Source organism: Microtus oregoni, unplaced genomic scaffold, assembly GCF_018167655.1.
Source record: "Microtus oregoni isolate MIOR12 unplaced genomic scaffold, Mior012 000034F_ref0000314, whole genome shotgun sequence".
Lineage (NCBI taxonomy): Eukaryota > Metazoa > Chordata > Mammalia > Rodentia > Cricetidae > Microtus > Microtus oregoni.
The window spans coordinates 25,252,344-25,268,542 of NW_024543093.1; the positions used below are offsets into that span (position 1 = coordinate 25,252,344).

The 16,199-nt window shown below is 42.4% G+C and overlaps 1 protein-coding gene across 1 annotated transcript in view; it reads right to left on the minus strand.

Moving 5' to 3' along the window:
* Chmp4c (charged multivesicular body protein 4C) overlaps window positions 1–11,213 on the minus strand; it is a 39,697-nt gene extending 28,484 nt beyond the window's left edge. Inside the window, exon 1 of the mRNA XM_041630304.1 lies at window positions 10,951–11,213. Coding sequence (XP_041486238.1) covers window positions 10,951–11,140 — 190 coding nt within the window. The 5' untranslated portion in view covers window positions 11,141–11,213. The remainder of the gene's footprint in view (window positions 1–10,950) is intronic.
* Window positions 11,214–16,199: the final 4,986 nt, after the last annotated feature.

Sequence of the window (16,199 nt, forward strand, 5' to 3'; positions counted from 1 at the left end):
GTAAGCTCTCAATTAAACTGTTTCTTCTCTAAGTTACCTTGGCCATGGTGTCACCTCACAGCGATGGAACAGTAACTAAGACATATACCAAAATAGATCACTCATGCCCACTTCAAAACTGACCTACAAAGCAAGAATCATAAACTCAAAAAACCTGAGTATTAAGTAGTTTGTCTTATAGGTCATTGACTAGAACATACTTTTCTATTATGAAACTATCTGAAATACGTAGTTCTGAATACCAACAAACATAATGGTAACGCTAAGGACACCCATGAGAAGCTCACATCCTCTGCCACAGCTTCTCAGAAATGTTTAAGGCTTATGATTATGGTACAACCACATCAATAAAATGCAAAATAATATAAATCAAGGAAAACTAGAAAAATTCAGCCACACATATATGAAGAAGGATTCAAAAGTCTACTCTCCGAGAGGATGGAAAAAGAGCACAGCAATTACTAGGATCCAGTAGGACTTCCCAAAGATGTTCTAATCCAACAATGGCTTCTTTTCTCAGCAGTTGTACAGGTGCAAGAGAAAGCCACAGGCTACCCACGGGCACAACAGAATCATCCAGAAATAACTGAGCACCTCAATCCTGTCACTCATTCTCAATCTCTTGGAACAGTCTTCTGGTATGTTACTGAAAAAGCCCTCTAGTGGATCTGATGAACTAACACATTATCAGTCCATAAAAAATCATCTATGAACCACAGATATATGCTGATATTTTAGGTTTGGAAATATAATTGACAAGGAAGAAAAGAAAATACCAGAAATAAGATGACAATGACTAGAATTATGGATCAGTTGTTCCATATCTTGATGAATAAATTCTCTTGCCAAGTGTGCATCTGTCAAAGTCCATCACAGGCTTGGCCGTTCCTTCGGTGAAAGACACTGCTATTCTGCAGCAGCAATCTTGGAATGAGGTCTCTGGCAGCAGCCACAGGGCCTTGTCCTTGCATCTTACCAAGACACTTTAATAAATATTTATGCAACAACAAAAAAGTCTGATTGTAACTGGTTCAACTAAATGAACTAGTACACATAAATTGGAATTAATTTTTTTAATTATAAGACAACTGGAGATATTGTTTATAAATATAAAATACTAGACATAAGCTTAATATACTTATTTGAGCAAGGAAAGAGGATGTTTGTAAGCATGAGAATTGTGGTAGTTTGAGTGAAAATGGCACATAGAATGTGGCTTTGTTGGAGGAAGTACATCACTGAAGGATGGGCTTTAAAGTTTTAGATACTCCATTCAGGCCTAGTGTCACTCTCTCTTCTGACTGCTTGCCAATCCAGATGTAAAACTTTTGGCTACCTCTCCAGCAACAAGTCTGTCTGTGTTGCCAAGCATCCTGCCACGATGAAAATGGACTAAACTTCTGAACTGTAAGCAGCTCCAATTAAATGCTTTCCTTTATAAGAGTAGCCATGGTCATAGTGTTTCTTCACAGCCATAGAAACCATAACTAAGACAAGAATCTTATGTTGTGATAGGAGTGGCAGGCTACGTTCCTGGCACCCGACCGCCCGCACGGCTAGCTTTATACCCGAAATAATTACACAGAAACTGTATTCTTTTAAACACTGCCTGGCCCATTAGTTCCAGCCTCTTATTGGCTAGCTCTTACATATTGATCTAACCCATTTCTAATAATTTGTGTAGCCCACAAGGTGGCTTACCAGAGAAGATCTTAACGTGCATCTGTCTGGAGTGGGAGAATCATGGCGACTCCCACTGATTCAGCTTCTTTCTCCCAGCATTCTGTTCTGTTTACTCCACCCACCTAAGGGTTGGCCTATCAAATAGGCCTAGGCAGTTTTTTTATTAATTAACCAATGAAAGCAACAGATCAGAAAGAAATCACTCCCACATCATTTCCCCTTTTTTCTGTTTAAACAAAAAAGAAGGCTTTCATTTTATCATAGTAAAATTACATATAGCAAAACAGTTATCAAGCAAGAATTACAGTTATAATATTTATATTTATTTTATCTTTTATCATAACTAAGGAAAACTATAACTATCCATTCTTCAACTCCATCAAAGACTCCAGAAGGATATAATATTACCTAAGCAAATAAGAAATAAACGACAGAGACATCTCGCTGCCTGGACAGTCACCCAAAGTTCCTCTGTACCTTTGGGGCATTCATCTTTGGCCTACAGGCCCATAGTATCCAGCAGACACCTCCACAAAGCAGGAAATTTCAAAGACAGTTCAGTCACTTTCTTCTGTATCCTGCAGAATGTCTCACAGACTCTTTCATGAATCAGGAACCCCGAAAGACCATCTCACCTTTAGGCAAGTTCAACAGTCCTCTTTCTGCGGGTTCTTTGTGTCCAGTTTATGCATCAGTCCAGGCAAGAGCAGTTTCTTGCCCAAATGGCTAACCAACTCCATAAGGAGCCTCTTTGATGCCCATCTTCCTTTTGAAGTAGATTGGTGCTGCCAAGAGCAGACGTGTCTCATTGTCATGAAAAGCCCTAAGTTATTAAAATATTTTAAATGCCATATTCTGCAGTCTTTGAAAGATATGAAGAATGCCTATCTAACTGAAGTATATCTCTATATATCTAGAAAATCTAACTCATATGACTACAAGCTTTACTATTATCAATGATTATCCATTAACAACCTATATTTCCTAATTATACATTACATTTTAAAAATGAACTACACAATCACAATACCTTAATCAAGAACAGAAATACATATACATATAACAAAATTGACCTTAAAATCCATACCAATGCAAATTATTTATATCTACATCATATCCCCCTTTAAATGTAAAAGAACATTTATAAACAATATTTGGGAACATGGGCACAGTTAAAAAAAAAAGAAGGGGATTAACTGGTTTGATGGGATGATTGGTATTTGTGATTTACTGTTTTTAGAAAATTGTATTGGTACTGTTTCTTGTATATTGATATATTAAATATTAAATGTGAATGTTCCTACCTCTATTTTTGTATAAGACTATGCTTATAACTTTGTCTATATTGTATTGATACATCTACCATATTACAATGTACATTTATACCTCTGATATTATTTATATAATAACATTGTTTACATTTGATATGTAATAACATTGTTTACAGTTGAAGATCATTGTCTTCAAATATTCCACAGTTGTTTATTCTCTTAGTCTTCAAGTTAGATAGGTATTGAAAATTAATCAGGTCTTTTAGATACATAGATATTATATTTAGTATAGATAGTATAATCTTCAGCCTCTTCAAAGAGCTGTAGAAAATGACCTTTAATCTAACCTACAATTCTGTGCCAACGAGACACAATCACTCCTGGTGACACCACTCTACCCCCGAGAGAACATTGAGCACCAAAGACACTCCACTGGGAGCTTGTCTTCTTGGCAAAACTGGCCTTTGAGTTAAGAAAAGCCCATACCTCAACTACTGACAAAAATACAAAATATTCACAAGTGGATGAAACAGGATTGTCTTATCTTCCCAAGACAGGGTAGGATAATTCTAAGAAAGTTCCTTGCCTTTAATAATGGTATGTCAGTTATGTTAGGCCTTAGCCAATGTTGGTTGACTCAACATTGCAAACGAGACTTTGGGTGATTGCCCAGGTAGTCAGTTGTCTCTGTCATTTGTTGCACATTTTGGATATCTCTCATTTGTTAAGTAATATTAATTCCCTTCTCAGATCTTTGACGGAGTTAAAGATTAGATAATTGTAGTTACTCTCTACCTTATTTAAACTTCTTGAGATAGAATGTTTAGCAAAACTTTTGTTATATTTTTTGCTCAATATTGATTGTTATATTTATTTGTTGCTATTGTATATAGTTGTATTTGGTTTAGTTCTGTCTTATTTAGACAAAAAGGGGCGATGTAGGGGAAACTCCGCCCAATGGGGGGCATGTTCGCCTCGAGTTAAGGTTTACATATAAATCTGGCGGCATGAGCCCTTCTGCTCTCTCTCTTTTTTGTATCTCCTGCTCATCGCTGGATCCCTGGTGTTGTAAGCTATTCCTTCATTAAAGTTTGCTGTTTCATATTAAGCTAGCCTGGTTATTACACCGCCTACAATTTTACACTTTTATTTATTATTTTTTTCTCTCTCTGCACATGTGTGTGAGGAAGCGTGTTGGTGTGATACATGAACGTGAACACACATGCTATGGTGCATGTGTGGAGGTCAGACAACAACTTTTGCAAGTCGTTTTTCTCCCTTACAGCCATGTGAAGCCCTCTATTTAATCTGGAAACAAAAAAATTAAAAAACAACCAAGAAAATGAAAAACCTGTTTCACTCCATGCTGTACAGTCCCCAAGCATGTGGCTGAGAGTATAAGCTTTATAAGTCCTTTCCGGGGGGGAGGGGGGATAGGGACACAGATAGAGGGGAAAGTTAGAGATTTCTCAATAACAGCTTATGTGGGTGGGGTTCACGTAACACTTTGCAGAATACTGATTAGTGTTCTAATCATACACCTCAGTTTCCTTCAAGAGCTACCATACTGAGAGTAGCACAAACCAATCAGATTCCAGAAAGTCGAGAAAGCAACATGTGGTAGTGGCTGGTTGTATGAGAAAACAGAACTTCCATATCTGAAGGAGTCCTGGAACCAGGAGAACCAGACACTGCTCACACAAGCCAAGCCTGGAGACAACCGAGACGCCCAACAGCAGATGAACAGAGAGTGAACCTGTGGCGTGCCTACTGTGCCAGTCTGCACACCATCACTCACTCGTGATGAGAATACCCGAGAAAACCAACCTAACGGAGGCAAAAACTCTTCAGCTCCGTTTCAGACTATGGTCCACAGTCTCCATTACTCAGGACCTACGGCCAGGCTGGACGTTATGCCAGAGGGGCGTGAGACCTAGAGTCTGATCACTTCATGACAACCCAAGACAAAACTCCCAAGTGTGCATCCGTACTATTCAACAATGACTCACCTACTGAGTTCTTATCCTCTTCCAACAGCCAATCAAATGAGCTCCATCAGTGGACAAATCCACAGAGAAGGTCAGAGAACTAATTTTCCCAAAATCCCAAAGCCCACTTTGCACATTGCTAAGCTGGGAACCAAACCTTTATTTACCATGTTGCATTTGGGGAATATCTAAATATACAACATATACACCAGAGAGTGTTGCCATGCAGAAGGAAAGTCTCTCAAATGCAAGCATATGGGTTGAAGTGAAAGATTTCATATTAAGCAAAATAAGCTACACAGAGAAAAATATTATCTCATGCTTTTACTGATATGGAAACAAAACAAATGCATTGAAAGTAGAGATGGAGCTATGGGGTAGGGAGAGAAACTGGGGAGAAGACACGGAAAAGAGGGTGCACTCACCAAAATTGAATTTGTATATAAATGTATATTGAAATATGACAGTGTAACATACTAATTTGCATAATTAATATGCATCATTTTATCAGTAATAAAAATCATAAGCCTAGTTCTTAAGAAGCTAACTCAGCTCGAAAAATCAAAAAAAAAAAAAAGAAGCTAACTCAGGGTGCTAATGGAGGCCCGTGAGGAGCCCCTCAAACATTTCTTCTGGAGTAAACAGAGGGAATAGGGAGTAGAGATTTCTCATCCAGGTTTCTGAATGACAGCAGAAGGAGAAACGATGGGAAGAAAACAATAGCAGTTAGGCCCTCCAGTTTAGTGGCTCCAGAAATAACAAGGCATAGCTTCTTAAGTGTAGTGGCTATCAGAATCATAGAGTGTGCTCCAAGTTCAGAGTGTGGAACCTAACAAGGGGCTCCTAAATTAGAATCCCCTGTGGGCACCTGGGAGTGGGCATTTTAATAATCCAGAAAGAACACCAACACATGGTCCAAGAGCCGCATCCTTTCTCTCCAGAAAGGAGGTCATGAGCTAAGCTGCCTCTCCCGGGAGACTTTCTCCCCAGTCCTGCATTCTGTGGCTGTCTAGCCTTACCCGAGCCTGAGTGCATTTGCCCTCACCGTCCCTCAGCCAGCGGACTCCACAGTAGCTCTCTTCACACCAAAGTCCCCAGGTCTTTGACGGGAGAATTTAGTAAAGACAACTACCTAAAAAGTTAAATCAACAGTACAAAGGGCTCCTCAAACTGAGATTAGAGCGGCCTGTGTCCACAGCCCCACTCCAAAAGGACACCAGCCCAGTGAACTAGTCTGCATCCAGACTCCAAAAGGAAATTCAGCCTTGCCCATTCACAGCCCAAGCCCCGAAGTAAACTAGCTCGTTTCCATAGAGGATTCTGCTTGCAGGTTCACATCCTCAAACAGACCCTTGAGAAGGACGGTCAATGGCCCCAGCAGCGTGTTTCACTGGACACCTGTAAAATGCCACCGAGGGTTTTTTTTTGCCCAAATCTGCTCTCCCTATCTTGCCCATTTCTATCAACACGCTCAATGCCTATGACCTCCAGATGACCCTCAACTGGATCACACCTTCTCACATAATTACATACTTGGAGCTCCTGCTCCATGTGTGTGATTTGGGGCCCCGGGCCAGATAAGCAGCAGGGCCAGGACCAGACAGGATAAGGAGCCACAGGTCTGTAAGCCAGGACAACACTCACTCCAAGGGTCACCGTATCCTGTCCCAGGCATTGCAACAGCCTCTTTCTAAGCCCAGCATAGCAAGCCAGTCTTAGCACAAGAAAGGTCTTCAAGGGAAGAGAACGGGGCATTTGAGGAAAGGGAGACGTGACCACTGTACTCAAATATATGAAATGAAATGGAGATTTACTCAGCGCTGTGACAAAATTTAGGCCAATTTCAACTAATATTGTTTCAGACTGAGGCTGATATTTACTAAGCACCGAATGCTTCATAGAGTGATGTCGCTCATCCACACAGCTCTGGATGTCTGTGTTGTCACTGCCACACGAGAAGTAACTAGACAGGCCAGCTGGCTGGTGTAAGGACTACGGTGGTTTAGATAAAACGGGACCCGAGGGGCAGCTGGGTCCCAGCACCCGAGGCCTCTGTGGCTCCCAGGCGGGTGAGAGACAGAGACAGACAGGCATGCCATGCAGAGTGGGTTTGGATAGTTTATTCAGTAAAAGGGAAGGGGCAGAGAGGGAGAAAGAAACAGAGAATAAAGGGAGGGGAAAGGAGGGAAGGGACAGGGAGGGGAGGGGAGGGAAGAGGCAGAAAGGGGAGGGAAGGGAAGGGGAGGGACCATGGCAGCAGCCACCTCTCCCAGAGAGACAGGGCAGGGAGCTGGGCTGGGAGCTGAAGTGAAAATCTCCTAGCCTGGGGTGAGGGGTGGGAGGAGTGGTGGGGGGAGTGGGTAGGGCTTGACTCTTAAAGGGACAGGACAACCCATTACAAGGACTTTAACAAAGCAGGGCTGACAGCTCTAAAGCCCAAGCTTTGAGCTCCAACAACAAACACTCTGTGTCAAATTATAAGAGTAACATTAGAATGTTATAGTTAAGCACAATCCCCAGCCATCTGTCTGGGATGTTATAAAAGAGACCTTAAGAAGAAATAAGAACAGACACCTCCAAAGGGTCTTGCCAAGTCAATGTGCCAGCTAGTTTGAAGTATGCTAAGATACCACCAGCCTGGGACACCAAGAGTTAAATGCTTCCTTATCTAAAGGAAGTAAACAAATACTCAAGGCCTGTGACAAGAAAGTCAGAAACCTGGGGAGAGGAGGAGAGCTGATTCTTCCATCTCATTAACTTTAGAAAATTCCACCCAGAACTGGGCAACAGGGAGGAATCATCTGGAAACCTTTGTTGAAAACCTGATACCTGACTCCCATTCCAAGCAGTTAGCTCTGAATCCCTGGGAGCAGGACTCTAGGGCTCGGGTGGCTCCAATAGGCAGGCAAAACACTGATCTGGGGGATGTGGCAAAGAAGTAAGGAAAGAATTAAATGATGTTTTAATCCCAGCACTCGGGAGGCAGAGGCAGGTGGATCTCCGTGAGTTCGAGACCAGCCTAGAACCACACTGATGCCCACTAAACTTGAGAAGTTAATGATTTGATATTTAAAGAGCTGGTAAATTGGAGGGACTGTTTTCTTCCTTTTTTTTTCCTTCTGTTGTTATCCATAAACTTGAATGAGAAATCTCTACTTCCCACGTCCTCTATTTTACTCCAGAAGAAACATTTGAGGAGCTTCTCATGGGACCTCATAAGTACCCTGAGCTAGTTTCTTAAGGAAGTTCATACGGTTATTATTATACAGATTATTTGGCATGTAGTTCCGAGCTTGGGCTTCAGAGAAGTCCACCCTTTTTGACTTATTGTCTTCACTGTTATGCAGAGAATTCCAAGTCTCAAAAAAAAATTTAAAAAAATAAAAGCTACTCATTTTACCAGTAACACCAAGCTGTCTTTGGGTATTCAAAATGCTGCCCAAGCTTCTGATGTTGTAGAGACATTCCTCACTGAAGAACTTGTAGTTTCTGATGTATGCTACCTGGCCATTCAGCTGGGATGCTGACACATTCGGTGGCTAGCTAAAGAGGTAAAGCTTCCACTGAAAATACACTGCATCTCTCTGATTACAGTGTAAATGACAGCTACTGTGTAGCCCAGGGAACTTTAGTGCTCGGTATTATAGGGTCTTATTTTCCAATCTTTCTGAAAGTATTCTTAGTGGCTAAAGGATGGGAATGACCATGTATCTAAGGAGTTATTTGGTTTATTTGGGAGACACAATACTTTGGATGGTGCTCCTAATGCATAGGCTATGACTGAATTCATTCCATAGCTTAGATAAAAGATGGTCTCATAGAAGCCAGTCCCTACTTATTCCCAGGGCCACTGGAGCCCAAGCCTGGGCTAACATCAGTGAACTCAGAAATCTAAATGATGATGAATCAATATTTACTCCAATTAATTACTTGCTCACAAGTGCATCTGTAACTTCCTCGATTTAAGGAAGCTGGATTGGTACTTGGCATTCCCTTCAGATGTCCTGTCCTTGTTTATAAGCTTGTGATACACTTTAGTGCACTGTCACCTAGAGAACACTGTGGAAGCCAATATAATCCATATTATGTTACACTTCATTCTCTGAAAGCAAATTCACAATTTTATAAATTCCTAGAAGTAGATGTCCAATTTCTCATATTATTAAACAAATATTCATTGAGTTGCCACTGGAAACAAAGGTAAACACAGTTCCAAAGAAACGACAAGGTGTCTGCACTTTGGGGGACATTAAGCAAGTCTTAAGAGGGCACAACCAACTGAAGAGGAAGGGTGTTGTCATCGTGAATACTGACTCTAGCCAACCATAATGGCATGGTCTCTGTTTAGAAAATGCTGCCGAATAAGTTCCCAAAATACTTTTCAACATGGAATAAAATAGAAACCAGCCCTTAGCTCTAAGCAGCACTGTATTGTGGCAAAAGTTAGAGACAATTACAGAGAAGAATGAAACTTGGTCTCTCTGTAGTGAATAACAAGAGCCTGTGTCAGGCCGACTTCAGAGGTGGAGCTCTCAAGATCAGCTCCAGGAGACGTCCTGCTCCCCCTGCACTGAACAAAAGAAGCTTCACAAGGATGAGCTAATTCTTCCCAAGGCTTCCCTGTAACCAACCTGGACTGAGGGTGTGGCCCAAGAGTAGAGCACTTGCCTGGTATGCATGAGGTTCTGGGTTCTGTCCTCAGTATCCTCAAGACCATAGAAGATGAAAACCAAAGATGGAGAGAAGAGGATGGGCAAGAGGAGGAGGAGCAGGAGGAAGCTTCTTTCCTCCCCCAAATCATTGACACGGTAAATGTAAGCCCCCAGTCTCTGGCCTCCATCTTTGGAGGCCCCTGTCCCTGTGCCCTCCAAAATCTTGACCACTCCCCCAGTCTATTTAAACTGCTTCCCTGAACGGTTTTCTCCTGGTTTCTTTTCCTTCCCCCTGGTGGTTGCATTAGTGCCCTATGGTTCCCCCTCGGGGCCACCCAAGAGTGCAGGAATCCCATTAAACCTGGATATTTTTTAATTTGTCTTGTTGTGATTTGGCTTGATTGGGATTTTTGAGTTGGCAGAGAGCTCGCGTTAGGAAAAACTCCTAACAGTAGAGAAGCCAGACACAGGGTCACAAGTGTTCAGTTTATTCATGAGCACCATTCATTGCCGTTTCTAGTGCAGGATCCTCCACTGCACACCTCACGTGCTCTTGAGGCCTACTCCTACACAGAGAGGACAATGCCGAACGAACCAATGGACTCTGACATTGAGCAAAAGGTTCAAGGTATGACAGGCTCTCAAGGGTCATTATTGACTCAAAGTCCTTTGTGTGTACTAAAAGCCAGTTAAGGAAACTTAATATTTAGTTCTTTGATTCTTCTTTAAGACTGCAACTGTACAACAGGCAACTGAAGTTTTCAATAGCAGAGGAACAAAATAAACCAGAGCATATTAGAACACACTTCACCATGTGCGGCTAGAATACAAACATACAGGAGAAAACTGGTATGTTCAGCAGTAGAGTCAACAGACCTGGGCTAGAAAGTGGTGAGCAAGGGATAAAACCCAAGGGGGATCCAGAAAATGCAGTCACAAGCTAAATGTCCTTTGAATGCAATATTCTTAAAACTCAAAAATAATATACAAAATGACAATGAGCAAAATATCACATGAAAATAATTTTAATAAGGAAGTACCACTAAAACCCAAGACAAGAGAAAATGATCAGTGATATTCATCCTAACTTTAAAGTTTTAATCGATTTGAGTCATTTAAGTATTACATACAAATGGTGCTCAGGGCGATTACTGGAATTTTTGGCGCTGAACCTATTGCTTGCCTGGCAGGTGCCTGGCTCAGCTCCTCTCAATCACCAGGCCCTGGGGGTCAGGTCAGTTCCTAGAAAGGCAAACTAGATGGCCTGGGGGGACTCGCACATCTAGCTTCAGATTGTCCCTGGGGAAGGGCTGGGAGTGGGTGAGCGAGGCCTGGCCTGGGGCGGGCGCAGCCTACCTCGTTTGTTCTGGGAGCCGTGCTTCTTGGCTAGGGCGAGCTCCCTCTGGATTCGGCTCTCCAGGTACTCCTGCTTCTTGGCCAGCATCTCCTCCGTCTCCCTGAGGCGGGCCAGAGCCTCCTGGGGGCTGGGAGCCGCGCGAGCCCGAGAGGAGCGGGTCCCTCGAAATAACTTGCCCAACTTGCTCATGGCTGGGCAGTGGGGGGCGAGCGGCCCTGTGCGCTGGAGACAGGTGAGCCACACACCCAGCCGGCCGCGCTCCCGGGAGTCAACAAGTTGCTTAGGCAGGTGACACCCACTCTCGGGCATTTCCTGGCCAGGCTCGGCCCCGCCCTCGGATGGCCACCCCGGAGGAGGCTGGGCGCCGGCGCCACAGCCCTCTGGGAATCAAGGAGCCGAGAAAAGTTGGCCAGAAGTGAGGGACTGTTTTATTCACAGTAGGGACACATCCCGGAGCGACTTCTGAGAAAAATAACCCGAGAAAAGCAAACCCACGTTGCAAGGGCCTCTGACTGGCTCTGAAAGACTGTGGGCGTGAGTGCAGGTGGCCCACCTAGATATGCAAACTGCTTTTTTCAGAGTATGAGAGAGCTCACAGTATTTCCGACTCCACTCTCTGTCTTAAGAAGAACATTCTGTCTTCTTAAGCGTGTGTCATGTCCAGGACACTGACTTGTCCCATCGTGAAAGTGTGGGCACAGAAGAGGCTGGGCTTGCTTAAATGGCCTCTGCATTTCTGTGATCCTGCAGGCTGATGTACACTTGACTACCCTTTGGGATTAGATGATCTCCATAAGTCTTCAAGAGAGCCGAAGATGGCAGTCACCACTTTTCTTAACTGCAAGACTTTTGTATGTGCTTGGTGGTCACATCACTTCTGTAATTAGGAATACCAAGCTTGCAGTGTGATTGTTGTGTATCTGAACCTTAAATGGGACTTCTCTTGTGTTTGGATCTTTGTCTACCACCTTTCCATAAATATCCTAGTAACAGGAGGTAGAAGATACCCTGAAAAAAATAAATCATCTTAACTCCACGGTTGTGTGGTCAGCCCCATCTCTTGGAGGGGCAAGGGTCAGCTGCTAGGATACAGCTGAAAACCTGTTTGAAGTACGCCGCCAAAACAAGGTCCGCTGCATTTAGACTAAGTTCTGGGTCCTGTGTTTGAGCAGCTTCATCAGAATCTGTAAGTGATCATAAACAGACTACTCGAAAGACGGCATCCGTGGGTGACGAATTCACCTTGGTACCTGAGAACAGTAGCTGATGCTGCACGCTATTTTGGCAAATTAATCCATTTTTATCCAACAGTGGTGTATGTAGCAGAAATTTTGTGAAAAATTGAACATTGAGATGTACTAGTATCACACACACACACACACACACACACACAGGAACTCACTGTAACAGCCACAGGTTCCTATCATTTCCTACTGTCCATCTAAAGCATTATGGTTTGCTCTAATTTGGTATGTATCCAAATGTAAGCAGTTTCTTTGATAATTATCTAAAAGCCCCTAGAACATGTTTGCATACTTCTTGGGTGTCTTCTATGGCTAAACTGCTGGGAAGTCAAGCTGGTTAGGAAACTCCCTTCTAAGGTTAGTAGTAACCAAGGCAAATCTCTCAAGCACCACCATGTGTTTACACACACCATACACATATCAGTCCTCTGCAGACAACTTGACAAAATAGTTATTTCCACACATTTATTGTAAACAACTTTAAAAAACTGCTAACTCATTTGTAATTACACAGAAGTTCTTTTGTGAAGCTGCCTCAAGACCACACACTTGAGGATGAAAATAGTTGATTTTTCTCCAGCAGATGAAGTGCCTTAGATTCAATTCGTAACTAGACCAGATTCACACAGGCAATCAAAATGGAAGAGATGGTTCAGGCTTAAATCTTCACTCTTTGCTCTTCCCGGTGAAGTCCAGCGGTGTGCTCCTGTATTCCACGTAAGCCAGCCTAGGCTACACAGTAAGAGTATATTCTTTTTATTGATTATATAGGCCCCCAGTTGGTTCAGAAGAGAAATTCACTAAATGTTTGTTTAATTATGATGTGAAATGAAGGGACAGGTTGTTAGGAGGCTTTGAAAGTCATAGATCCTATGACTATGAACTTCCCTTGGAAGTTCACCAAGGGAAAGGTTGATCCTTCTCTTAGCAGCTATTGTTAGCCTGTAGCACTTCATCTGGGGGTAAGGATTATCCAGTCCTAATCAGCCATCTCTAAAAACATATGCATACAAACAACACTAAAGGCCATGCATATGTATACATACATACACACATATATGCATATATATATATATATATATATATATAATCATGAACTTGAGAGGGAGTTGGGATAAGGGAGAAGTTAGGGCTACAAATGATGAAAATACAGTGCTCATATATGAAAATCTCAAAATTTTGTAATTAAAAAAGTAATGGATACCATAAACATTATTGCATTCATGTATGCTTAAATAGAAATGTATCCAGTGTATTAAAACATTGTCTGGTGGTTACCAATTACACATTTTTTTTGTTGTTGTTGGTAGTGGTGCTGCGAGAACTGTCAGGAGCCGTGTCCTCCTAAAATCATTGCAGGAACCATCACCCTGGGGAGACTGCAGAGAACCCCACACCCCCAATTGTGTTAGGAATCATTCTATTGACAGAGCCTACCCCACACCCAAATTGGCTGTTAATGGAGAGCTATCTGTTAGCGGAACCCACCCCACATTCCAAACTATCTAGAGAACTAGGTGTGTCAACTCCTAGTTGTGACTTCCTGGCCTACGTGACCTAACCGAAGGTAACCTCCTGGACCACGTGACCAACGTAAACCATGCGGCAAGAGCCCAGGCCCCTGTGCCCACCCCCCAACTCCTTACCCTATATAAGCTGTACCCCATCTCTAATAAACGGAGGCTCTGACAAACCTAGCATGGCCTTCTTCCTCTCTCTCAGCACATATCTTACAGATAGTGCCTCTCCGGGACCCTGGAATAACTGAACTGCCAGGCGGGTTACAACTAGACTAACTGACCCGCCAAGGCAATCAACAGAGAACAATGAACGGTCAGAACATGGGAACCAAAGGGTGATGAGCTATGTAGCCAGCTCCCATCCATCCACACTTCATCTATCAGATGCACACGGACCATCTCTACATCCTCTACTGTGGGAGAGATATTAGGAGATATAGTTAAGAACAAATAGAAATGTTTTCTGCTGTCACAGAACATACAGCTTAGGGGAGAACCCAGAAGCTAAACAAATTGTCTCACAAATGATAGACTTAGTGAAGGAAAGTTCTAAGAATTTCTGAGGAGAAAACTGGGGCTTATAATAACAAATAATAAAGAAAACAGATCTTGTCATGAAATCAAAGAAGAAGAGGTTGGGAGAAAAAGTGAAAATTAAGCTGTAATTTGAAAAATGAATAGGAACTGGAGAGATGGCTCAGAGGTTAAGAGCACTGGCTGCTCTTCCAGAGTCCTGAGTTCGGTTCCCAGCACCTGCGTGTTTGCTCACAACCATCTGTAATGTGTTCCAGTGCCCCTTTCTTTCAGTGCAGGAATGCATGCAGGCAGAATGCTGCATATACAATAAATAAATAAATCGCCGGGCGATGGTGGCGCACGCCTTTAATCCCAGCACTCGGGAGGCAGGCAGGCGGATCTCTGTGAGTTCGAGACCAGCCTGGTCTACAGAGCTAGTTCCAGGACAGGCTCCAAAGCCACAGAGAAACACTGTCTCGAAAAAAACAATAAATAAATAAATAAATAGATAAATAAATAAATAAATAAATCTTAAAAAAGAAAAATGAATAGAAGTCCCCAAAACTTGCACAAGGAAATTATTGCCCCAATAAAAAAAATTCCTTTATCCATTTAGCTATCATTTTCTTGAGTGAATTTTTAAAAAATTTATCTGTATTGTTATTATCTCTGAGTGTATATGCAGATATGCATGTTGAGAGTATCCTCAGGGGCCAGAAGACAGTCAGAGCCTTTGGAGCTGGAGTTACAGTTGTTTGAAACCACCCAATATGGGTGCTGGGATCCTAACTCTGATCTTCATGATGGAACTGTATGCTGCCTAGTTCCATGTTAACCTGACACAAGCTAGGGTCATCTGAGAGAAAGAAACCTCAGTTGAGGAAATGGCCTCCATAAGACTGGGCTGGAGCTGGGCCTATTGTGGATGGTGCCGTCCTGGGCTGTGGTCCTGGGTTCAGTAAGAAAGTAGGCTGAGCAAGCCATGATAAACCAGTCAGTAAGCTGCACTACCTTATTTGAGTTCCTGCCCTGACTTCCCTCAATTAGTTGTGACTCAAGGTATATAAACCAAATCTTTTCCTTCCCAAGTTGTGTTTGGTCATGTGGTGGTTTGAATAAGAATGACTCTCATAGGCTCATAGATGTGGATGCTTGCTCATTAGGGTGTGGTGCTATTTGACAGGGCGTAGGAGGTGTGGCCTTGGAGTAGGTGTGCCCTTGCTGGAGAATGGATTGGATATTTTAATGTTCAGCCAGGCCCAGTGTCTCCCTCTCTCTTCCTGCTGCCTGCAGATCCTGATATAGATTACCTCTCCATTACCATGTCTGCCTGTGTTTCCCATGCTTCCTGCCATCTTAATAGTGAAGTAAACCTCTGAACGGTAAGACAGCCCCAACTAGATGCTTTCTTTATAAGAATTACAGTGGTCATGGTGTTTCCACAGTGATAGTAAACCTGACAAGATAACCATGTTCTTTCATCACACATCATGAACCCTAACTTAGGCAAGCACTAAATATTCTTAACCATTAAACAAGCCCTTGAGTGTGTCTTTGGAGCTTACAGTCTTGTTAAGGTAAGACAGACAATTAATAAAGTAGTATATTGTATTAAAATAGGGAAGAATGTCAGCAAAATTATAATAGAATATACATTACACACAATATGTGTAAATATTTCCAGTCCATAGTATTAGAGTTTGAAAAAAGTCTATAGTAAAGAATTGGTGAGATTTCCTTCAAAGGCACCCAGAGTTCAGATCACACAGGGTTTATACATACACTAAAGGTCCAGCATTTTATCCAAATAGATACAATCAATCAATAGTTAAAATTAAGAATCTAGTCAATGATTTGTAATTCAATAGAAAACTGTTTCACCCAGTATAATATGAGGCACTTTTAAAATCGCATGTAGTATGCAAAGCAAAGCACATTTGAAATTAAAAATCATTCCCTTCCATAACT